General features: G+C 35.2%; 1 protein-coding gene across 6 annotated transcripts in view; it reads left to right on the plus strand.

Annotated features, from left to right (window-relative positions):
- Positions 1-8,869, plus strand: part of Asph (Aspartyl beta-hydroxylase) — a 61,359-nt gene extending 52,490 nt beyond the window's left edge. For 5 of the 6 annotated variants that reach the window (XM_069822019.1, XM_069822022.1, XM_069822021.1 and 2 more), the window contains 6 exons: positions 2,731-2,836; positions 4,477-4,711; positions 4,882-5,009; positions 5,615-5,745; positions 6,576-6,798; positions 8,402-8,869. In XM_069822019.1, the coding sequence (XP_069678120.1) occupies positions 2,731-2,836; positions 4,477-4,711; positions 4,882-5,009; positions 5,615-5,745; positions 6,576-6,798; positions 8,402-8,552 (974 nt within the window). In that variant the 3' untranslated portion in view covers positions 8,553-8,869. Of the gene's footprint in view, positions 1-2,730; positions 2,837-4,466; positions 4,712-4,881; positions 5,010-5,614; positions 5,746-6,575; positions 6,799-8,401 lie in introns of those variants that run through there. The other variant, XM_069822024.1, reaches the window with a different exon arrangement.
- The last annotated feature ends 2,678 nt before the right edge of the window (positions 8,870-11,547 follow it).

Below are 11,547 nucleotides of genomic sequence, written 5' to 3' on the forward strand. Positions count from 1 at the left end.
CGCCGGTGATTGCAACCGGTAATACTTTACATTGTTTTTAAGTGCGTACTAAGCTCGAAGAAGCATTAGTGAAGCATATGTGAAATGACAACTGCAGTTAGTCACTTTTAAAATGCATGCATTCAGAATGCAGCCATTGCCCAATCAGTAGATTACTGCTTTAACAAAATATGTAACCACAGTCCTGAGCAAATTGTAGGAGATTTTTGTTGAAGAAAAGTTTTTGTAGAGCATTTCTTTCCCCTCCTCCCATATTTTATCATTATTCCATCATCTCACTGCCTTTGAATGTCTATTTATTGTACAAGAATTTACATGTAGAACTACATATTTATAAACTAGACATTTATTCCATCTTTATACCAACTTTTGTAATCTTTCCTTGTGCCCTGAAAAAGATGATGCGCAACTGCTTTAACCTCTGTGATGTATGTTAAACACTTGTCTTACACCTGTATTTTGGTGGAAACGAGAATATTCATTGTGCTGGTATAATGGTGCTGGAATGGAATATTTCTGTCTTTTCGAAATGTTGGTAGTTTGCAATGGCTTACATTTGGGAACATTAAAACCTTGGAATGATCAAACAATTGTCGGTAGTTTGTGTGGAAAAGTTTTTTTCTTAAGGGAAATTTGCATTACAATATTGGGATTCAAGATCGAGATTGGGTGGCAACACTGCATGCACTAGATTTCTTCCACTGTGCATTCAATTAATGTGCATCTGCATGTCGTTTGTCACTGTGGTCCATGTGTTTAAGATTATTACAAGTCTATCTTTGCCTAAAATATGTTACTTATTTCTATTTTTACTTTCTCGTAAGGAAGATATTGTGGTGCTGCAAAATGGATTTCGGAATTTTTGAGGAAATATACGTTTCCAGCATCTCTAATGCCGAAAAGTGGTTTTGAGCATAACATCTGCCTGTATACAGTGATTTCTCCCAAACTCATGGCGGATTTTCTTCATATTAAGTATCTGTGAGTCAGTTTATCTGGAAATGATGCACATGAAATAGGCCTTTACTACTTTTAGCAATTAAAAAAAAAGAACAAAGGAACAGGGAATCTTCATTTGAAATAATAGTAACAGAGAGATTCATAGACACTCTATAATTGTGTGAAACGTTTATTCTCTTCATGATTGCTGTTGCAAGCATGGTTGGGATTGCAAGGATGTTTAGGATTTGAAATAAAATTTTTATGTTTCTTTTCATTCTTGTCTTTATATTCCTCAGTTCCTCACATTTAAATTTAACAAGGCAGAACCTTGTCGTTAATTACTTCTTCCTTTTATGAAGAAGGAATACACAAGCTAGTCCCATGCTGTGACAAGTGCTTGAATTTATATGGCAACTATGTTGAAAAATAGTGTTACTATCCAGGTACGTTTTCCAGGCAATAAATAGTTTGTAACATCGTTTGTGTGTGTGTTTTTTTTTTTAAGCCAATCCTAAATTGATTTCTGAATAGCCGTCATAGCAGAAGCAGAACTTGTGCACAAGAATGGACGAAATTAGTTTCTTTTTAAAAATAGCGTACGTGTAAAAATTTCTTGCTGACTAAATAACATTGTCAATCAAATTTATTTTACAATTAAGGCATTAAGTCTCCGAGCACATTTACAAAAATTAATTCATACACTGTTTATCTCTGCAAACATTCACACACACCAAGCAGATAAAACTAATAACTCACCACTCTCGCCAAGCAGACAAAAATTTTCAATAGAATTGATTACCTCAATTGAAAAAAGAAAGCCTTGTTTTCTCAACAGCTCGAAGGAAGGGTGAGATCTGGTCATCTACCCTTGTCGATATACTAACTTTCGCAAGTACAGTTACGTACAGTACTGTACAATTGCATAGAGAAAAACAGTAGTGTTATATGTTATTTATTTCAAAATATATATTACTGACTGCGGATCCCCTGATAAGTGTTGGCAGATCCCCAGGGATCCGCAGAGCACACTTTGGAAATCACTGCTCTATAGTATCGAGTAGAAGAGAAGGCCTTATGGCCTTAACTCTGCCAGCGAAAATAAAACCTTTTATTCTATTGTCCACAGTTACCTACATTTACACATGTATTTCTATGAGGCAATTTTCCAAATGAAAGAATAATTTAAGCTATAATATATTTTTTTCAACAATTTCAAGTTTTTTTACATTTTTCAGTATCTTCTCCTCTTAAGAATCATACTGAGAGTCAGTAACTTAGTTACTAAGATAAATGCTGTAACAATCCTGAACCAAGACTGAATCTCTTAAAATGTCATTTATTGTATAAAAAAGTCGGCCTAGTTGGCGCAGTTGGTATAGCGCTGGCCTTCTATGTCTGAGGTTTGCAGGTTCAATTCCGGGCCAGGTTGATGGCATTTAAGTGTGCTTAAATGCAACAGGCTCATGTCAGTAGATTTACTGTCATGTGAAAGAACTCCTGTGAGACAAAATTCTGGCACACCGGCAACGCTGATATAACCTCGGCAGTTGCGAGCGTTGTTAAATAAAACATAACATTTTTTTTGCCTAAAAATTTGTCTAAGAGAAGGTTCAATTTTTTTTTATGAATCTTTTATAATACTGTACAGTCATATAATATGTGGTTTCAAAACTAGAGAATGTATGATAAATGCTATCTCAGAATGTTATATCACTGTATAAAGTAGATTGTTTACTAGCAGTCCTTTCACTTTTGTGCTGTAGTGTGATAGATGATTTGTGCCTACAGGCCAGCATCATACAGCCATCCATATCCACAAGAAATTGATTCAGCGGTTCAGTAATGATCCAGCTCATCTGAATCAGTTGGCAGTTACCTACCTAATTATAAACAGGTTGGTATTTTTATGTCAAAAGAAGGTGTAATATTAGCGAAATGTCAAGTATATCATTCCTATGCCAGAATCAAGGTTCAAATCCTGATGAGTCGAGGTGGAACTTGCAGAGGACTAGGATTGTTGTGGGAAAATATGTTCTATTGAGAGACTTTGTTTCCTCTTGTTTCTATTCAGCCATATTGCCATTCATTAAATTAGATGGACGAAATCATACTTCTGTTGCAAATAGTGACAATAGCCTATAAGTAAGGGCATTCATTAATTTGGTCCATCAGATTTAGAGATAAACCATAACAGTAACGTGACATATGAGAGGACATGTTTTGTATTTGTTAGTTCTAAAATTTTTCACTCGTGTAATCCTAACTCCCATTGTGCATTTTTCATTCTCCTCCATTAGTCTTCAAATAGCACTTGTGAATAACATCATATTCCCTTCCAAGCCATTTCATGTTAAATCACAGAAAATGGAACAAATTTTGACTCTCATATATATGATTGCGTTTACGAGAAAAATTGTAATTAACCTTTTTATTTGAAATATGTAAAAGAATAACTCCCTGAAATTAATGGCATTACTTACGATTCATTCTGTATAATTATAGACTCTGACTACCAAGTGATCGTTACAATGTTCGCATAATTTGAGTAGCCTTTCTAATAGTCATTACTTCACAAATAATAAATAATTTTGAAAATAAAGAAATACACGTCTCCTTATTTGATGCCTGGAATTCATTTAAAAAAAATTCGACCATTTACGAAAATGTTGTGTTTTGTCATTGTGCGATTTGACATGGAATGACTCTTCTGCATCACAGCTGTAATGAAAATTCACTATGAATTTTATGGGGGCTTATTTCTTAAGTAAGATAAAATAAGTAAATGCATAGAAATTTGTATGGGATTAGTCAAAGAGACTTACACTTTTTCGTATAGACCTACGAATTGTAAAGAGAAAGTGTTGTGATGCTGCAAAACATTCATTTCGACATTTTCACGGAACTGAAAGTTTTTAGCATTCCTGTTACCAGAAAGAAGTCTTAGCAGGCTGTTTATCTGCCTGTATGTGTACAACAATTTCTCCTAAACTATTGGATTTCTATTCATATGCATTCTCTGCAAATTATTTCAAGTAGGAGTGATGAGTATATGAACCATTCAGAGCAGAAGTAGTGTAAGTCAAAATTGAGTAATGAGGTTTAAAGTAAAAATTCTGTAAAATACAGTGTGAAGTAGCAATTAATATGTCCTTTGTGCTATCCACGAAGTTTAACAGTTTTAACAGTTAACAGTTTTAACAGTTTCAATAAATTGGATATTAATTGCTACTTTGCATTGTATTTTACAGAATGTTTACTTTAACCCTCATTATCCATTTTTGACGTACACCACTTCTGCTTTGAACGGCTCATATAATAGTGGTAGTTTTTATTGTGGGGTTATGAAATGAGATTTTTAGATTAATGTAACAGACTTATGAAAATATTCAGGCATTACCAGATGAATATTAGTTACAGGATTGTTCTTTCAACCTATCACTTAATAAAGTGATTCTGTAAACTTTGAATTCCTTAAGTTAGACCGATGGACCAAATAGTATGATAGAGAGAGTGAGTGAATACAGTATTGTGCAGGTTGGTGGATGCAAAGCGTGTGCTTGAGGACACACTACTTCGTTGGCCTGGCAATGGTTTTGCCCAGGTTCACTATGGCTTCATCCTCAAAACCCATGACAATAACAATGAGGCTGCAGTGGACTATCTGACACGTGGCATTGCTACGAGGGAGCCTGGTACCATAGATGGACGATTTTTCTTCCAGTTGGGAGATGCACTAACAAGATTGGGCCGTCAGGAAGAGGCTGGAAAGGTAAGTGCAAGATAAGTTCCAGCAGAGCTCATCAAACCTATTGAGTGAATAATAATAGTAATGATAATATAATAATAATAATAATAATAATAATAATAATAATAATAATAATAATAATAATAGGTGAAACTGAAGGTAAATTTCAAATCAAATGATTTTATGTTCTACAGATTTATGATTTGGGAGTAAGAGAAGGACTATTCTTGTCAAAGTATCAACGGTCCCTCTATAATGTTGACAGACTTCTTGCACAGCCCTGGTGGACTCCTGCAGAGACGACATATGCACATAATTTCAAGTGAGTGTTTATTTTATTTTAGTAGGTTATTTTACGGTGCTTTATCAACATCTTAGGTTATTTAGCATCTGAATGAGATGAAGGTGATAATGCCGGTGAAATTAGTCCGGAGTCCAGCACCGAAAGTTACCCAACATTTGCTCATATTGGGTTGGGAAAACCCCGGAAAAAACTTTAACCAGGTAACTTGCCCTGACCAGGAATCGAACCCGGGCCACCTGGTTTTGCGGCCAGACACGCTAGCCGTTACTTCACAGTTGTGGACTTCAAGTGAGTGTATTCTGAACTTTACATGGTGTTGAAAACATACATTATTACCTCTTTGTAAATGTAATATTGCTGAACATAACCCATACTAGCAAATTTTTATTTTCAGAAATAGATTTGGACATGAGAGTTAGAAGGAAGTTTCATTCTGTTACGGAGGAGTGCACATGTTATATTCTGATTGCAATATTGAAAATCACTGTTCCTTAAGCTCTTATTGAAAACTTATTATGGAGTCTTAAAGTTCTGAACAATATAGTTATGGATTGGAACTATGTTTGTTATTAACTAATTATGGATTTTTATTACTGATTGTTACATATTTTTAAATTCGACAGGAGACTTCAAGACAACTGGAAAAAGATTAGAGCAGAAGGTTTATCTGTGTTGGCTGATCAGATGTTTAAGGACGAAGCAGAAAATCTCAGGGATGTAGGGAACTGGCAGCAATTTGAGCTGTATGCTAGGGGTGAGTTGGTACTTCAGAATATAAATCTGCACTGGAAAAAGTCTCATTTGCAAGTTAATCCAACATATTTGTCAAGCAAAATGCATACATATTGGGAAACGTCACAAGCATATTCTTTGATAATCCACAAAATTACACTGGCGACAATGATGTGTACAGCTGGAATGTTAGCAGTGTAATCTTGCGTATTTTATAAGAATTATTACTGATCTAAAGTTTTCCTCTATGGTAGGTACCCTAATTTGCCTGTCTTTTTGGTGTTTTAGTGACAGCTATTTTGGGATATTTTTGGGGCATTCAACAACATGTTAAAAATATTTTCAGAAACATTTAATAGAAATAGAGCTACAGGTTGTAGCTTAGTTAGGATTGCTTGAATACAAGAACGATTGTGACTTGTAATCAGTATGATTTTGAGTATAACATTTTATGAAGTTTTTTTTTGTATTAATGGTACTTTAGATCCTGGATGTCTTCCTGCAGTGGATTCTACATGTTATAAAACCACCATCTATATTTGTATTTTTGGTTTCTTTTGCAGTTTCGTTGTTTCATAATATGGAGTTAATGTAAACATGCGTTTGGAATTTATTTACTTTCTAAATTCCATATCTCACGATGCTGTTCTTTGTAAAAAGCACTCCCATCAAGTAGTTAATGCGAGCAATTTTTCAAAGGTTTATAAGTGAATAAGAATTTATGTTTGTTTAAGGTAGAAAGCTTAGAATGCAATGGATCAACTTAATGTCTGCACTAGAAGCAACTGTATTGCATCAGGAAAAAAAAATTCTTTCACTGTTGTGACACACTAACAAGCGTGGTTATTTCAGGCCGCAGGATTGCTGCCAACTGTGGTAAAACTCCATATACATGTCAGCTAATAAGTGAGTTCCCTGCTGCACGTGACTGTCGTAGAGGACAGGTGAAGTTCAGTGTGATGCAAGCAGGGACTCATGTATGGCCACACTGTGGTCCCACCAATTGTCGATTACGGTCTCACCTTGGTCTAGTGGTTCCTGAAGGAACATTCATTCGTGTGGCTGAAGAAACAAGGTAAGTCATATTGCTTTAAAAAAGTATGCCTTGCTATTTATGAATTGAAAGAGGGGAATGGGAGGAGAACTTTAAAAGGTACGCAAAAACACATCTTTGCAAGGGAGTTGGGGCTATGAAAAACTGAATATGTGAGCTCCAAGCCTGTTGGCCACTTGTCTCACTTCGGATTTTGTTTCTTCACTGAAGGAGCACTTGTTAGAATTTATAATTCTGTGCAGGTTATTATTGTACAGAGTGAATTAGTGAAATATGGTAGACTTAGGTTGTTATTGTGAAGAACTGTGTTTATTAAGCTTGCGACAGACTTGAGCATTCACTTGTAATGTAACATCGAATATGTTCAAGTGTGTTGAAGGTTCCAGGTTCCACAAGCGGAGCACTGTAACAAACTGTGCTCCTCATGGCTGTCAGTTTTGTAGTGAATCTTTAACTGTTACATTACAAGTCTGTACAGGTTTTTGTATAGAGCAGCAAGCATTCAGTCTGACAGTCTGATTGTTTCACGTGATAGTAATGTTGTGATTACAATGAATGCGTGTGCATCAGTAAAATATTAATATGCAGTAGAGTGGTGAGAATACATTGTATTGTATTTATTTACATTCCATGGTATTCGTACATTGTTTCACAGCTGGAATATGAAACATGTCAAAAGAATCTTAATATCACTATACAAAGTCTTAATTGTAGTCACAGTCTAGTTGAAATATATACAGAAGAGTTTTACAGTATTCTAATATAACACAAGGGGTTAATATCAATACTGAATAGAGTGTTGTTGAATGTCATAAATTCACCTACAAAATGGTGGTTGTTCTCATCCACATGTTACTGTTTTTAACATGAGGATGGACAGTGTGTTATATATGTGATCAGGGGTTTAATGAAACAGGTTCTGTGAATGATGTGATGTGAATTATGTATCACATAAAATGGACAGCACTGACAGCAGCTACTGTGGGGAGGGTGAGGATCCAAATGTTACTAATACAACATAGTACAAAAGTTTTAATCTAATCTGTGAGTTCATGGATGATAGCAGCGTGGTAGCTGGGAGGGACCTGCTGTTGGTCAACTGATAGAAACACCAGAAATGTTTGCTGGAACTCACTGTACCAACATGTGAGATTTTTATTTTTGTACATGCTGCAGGTGCGAAAACATGTTACGTTTCGAGTTAAATATCAGTTATGGAGAATAGCTATAGGTAGTAATAGTTCCCTTTTCTCTGTGCTCCTTGGTAATGGAGTCAGTATGCAGCTCCAAAACGTTGGATGTTTGTGTGTCTCTGGCACAGTACAGAGATTAAAAAATCTCGTATCAGCCTGATTCCTGTCTGAGAAGGCTACATGCAAAATTACCATTCCTCTCTTTCTCATGCTCCAAGTTTCTTATATTGTGGACAAATGGATGTCTTTGTGTATTAATGTCTCAATTGTGATGCCAAACGTCTCTGCAGGATATGTCATGAAATAGTAAGCCAGTAGGCTGCAATATACTTATTTGGGGATGAATAGAAGGTTGCCTTAAAAAATAAATGAAAATTGAATTGTGGCTTACCTAGGGTTGTACTAACTGCATTTCTTAACTTTGTTTTTAGGAGCTGGAAAGAGGGCGGACTATTCATATTTGATGACAGCTTCGAGCATGAGGTTTGGCACAATGGCACAACCACAAGACTTGTACTCATAGTCGATGTGTGGCATCCTGAGCTAACAGAAAATGAGAAAAAAACAATGCCTGCCATATAAACTGGAGACTGAACAACAAGCGACATATTTGGTAGAGAAATGAGTTCAGGAGTGTTGACAAAGTCAATTAATAACGACGTTAATTTTGTTATGTTGTACCTAGTATTAAGGCTGTAGGAACAGCGGATTAGAAGTGAGCTCACGTACTGCCATGAAGGTTGTGTATCTACCTGTGAGGAATGTTTATATCCTAATAATTGTATAGATGAAACTCCAGCTGTAAAAGTGCCTTTTGGTGATTTTTTGTATATTGTAAGAAACATCAGATTGCTCTATTGTGATATTGCAGAAACGATATTAAATTATTTATATTAAAAGTGTTTTCATTTAATAAGTATCATCTGTGGCATTCACATAGTGAAATGATATAATATTGATCTTATTGGATCGAGATTTCATTGCTCCATTATGGTATGATAACATGTTGTTTGGTTTTTAACAAGAGTTTCATAGAAAGAAAACATTTTCTTGATAAGTGCCTTGGTTTTGTGGTACCGGTAATCCTGGTAGTCATTAAGGGCCGTATTCATAGACATTTTTAGCATGGGCTTCCGGTGGATGATCAGCGTTTTTCGTATTCATAAACCAGTGTTAAGGATATGATATGATTTGAATTCTGTACAAGTAACCAGTAGATAGCCAGGGCTAGCTTAGTACGCTCGTAGCACGTGCTGCAAAATGTCTATGAATAGCACCCAAAGAAACTAGCAACTAGCTTACCTTAAAATCCACTGCCCTTCGAAATAAGCCCCTTCTCAGTTCATACACTTCTGCCAGTGGTATTGCCACTGCTAGAAGGATTTTCCATAGTAATTTTTTGAGATCTTCATAAGGCATTTTGTGTATTTGAAATCTCGTCCCTTTAAGTGACATCTTGAGTCTAGGAAAGATTCAAAATTGTCACGTAATCACGCCTGTGCAATAAGGAGACTGCCGAAACTGTGCAAACTAAATAATTTTGGATGAGGTATGATGTAAAGGCCAGAACATTATTGTGATAAATATGTAAATATGTCAGTCACCATTCTGCCAGAATTGTGGTCTTTAACATTAAACAGCACCTCGTAGCTACAGGTAACAGTCAGACAGAAGCACTTACTGACAGTTTGTCCCTACTCTTGAACTATGCTCTGGCACTCAGAAAAAAATGTTAACATGTTCTTCATAATCCTTCTTGTTTGTTATGCTTTTGACCTAGTGACTGTGGTGTTTTCCATTGTTAGGGTCATAATTCATAACCATGGACCAAGGTCTCATCTGCAGTTATGATTTCTTACATGAAATCCGAATCACCATTGACAACTTTTTAGTAGCATGTTGTGTGCAGTCTGCAGGTAGTTTTTCTGCTTGTCATGAGCGAGGAGTGTTAACAAATTTAGCTACAATACAGTGCATGCCAGAGCCATCAGTCAAAATTGATTGCACTAAACCAAGTGCAATTCTTACATCCTCGATTGTTTCGGGATTTTTTCTGGTTGTGAGACTGCCAAAGTGTTTGTTGCTTTCAACTGATGTTCAACCATCTTTGAAATATTAATTTTTAATCTGCAAAGCATCCGTATCTTTATCACCAAAAACTAGTGGTGCAATGGAACAAATGCCTGAACTGCGGTGGTGACTATTGGAAAAATAGTCAAAGGTACTTAGAACACTCCCTGTATTTGATTTTTCTGTATATGTATTATTGTGACAGAAAAAAAAAATAGGGGCAAAGACTTATCGTTTCACCCTCGTAATAATAATAATCTACTCATATAACAATTGTAATGATACTGTTCACCAGTTAACCAAGAAAGGATGCTTAATAACACAAAGATCAGTCTCTATAATTTCATTGACAAATACCAAATCTGTGTTAAAAACACTAACAGTACTAGGAACTTTCTACAATGCACATGAGCTCTTATTGTAGGGAAACTGTGGGAAGATATCCTGAACAATCCATCTAATATTCCGAAAGAATCCCAAAAAACATACAGCAAAATTTAGGTTCATAACTGAACACGACTGCCTTGCAGAACACATTCACTGAATAGAAATTGTCAGATTACTGAACTGTATTCTATACAGAAAAAGATGTAGTGATGGAAATCACTTACTGAAATGCGACACTCTTTTCAATAACATGAGTTTTAATGCAGTGCTATTAGGATTACAAGATAATGGTTGGCTTTCTTGCCAAATAGCTAAACACCATGTATGTACTATTTCTTGCTTGTTTCAGAATTCATGTCCATTAATCTTTATCATCAGCTAGCACCACCTGTAATTGAAGAGCTGGGTGCAATAAGAGTGTTATCCCTGTTAACGCTGTTATTGCATAGATAGCTGTTTTTTAAATACTGTATATACTCGAATACTCTGCGCTTACTTTTTTCCGTAATTTAGTGAAGAAAAACTGGAGTGTATGCATTATTTGAAATAAGGTTGGTACTGCTTCATCTCAGATACTAGATCCTCTAATGGAAGAGGCGACGACAATGATTCTTCCGCTAGTGATGATGAATAGAGAGAAGGGAGCATGTAATTATTGACTTTAATATTTTATTGCACATATTAACATTAAATTGATACAAATTTGTAATTCTCATGTTTTTTTTTTATTGTCGGTAGATTCTCAGATGCTTCTACAACAGCACGTGAAGATTATGACGCATTTCTTAAAACAAATTGATATTTTATTTAGTTTTGGAGTACATCATTATGTAGGATTAATTCCTTGTAAATAAAACACAAATTACAACTAATTTTCTTTTTTTAATTTTCTCTCCTAAAATTAGGATGCACGGATTATTCGATGGCATGGAGTGTTCGCATATATATGGTATTATACATTACAAAAGCTCTAATTTACTGTATATATTATAAAACCCCTTAACATAAGATTAATTATTACCAAATGTAAAGATTTTGTTCCTAAGAGTTTTAAAGTTTCTTTCTTTAATTTTTCTTAAAAGCAATTTTTTTTTTACTTTAATGCTGCTATTACACTCAG

This window comes from Periplaneta americana, chromosome 3 (genome assembly GCF_040183065.1).
Source record: "Periplaneta americana isolate PAMFEO1 chromosome 3, P.americana_PAMFEO1_priV1, whole genome shotgun sequence".
Lineage (NCBI taxonomy): Eukaryota > Metazoa > Arthropoda > Insecta > Blattodea > Blattidae > Periplaneta > Periplaneta americana.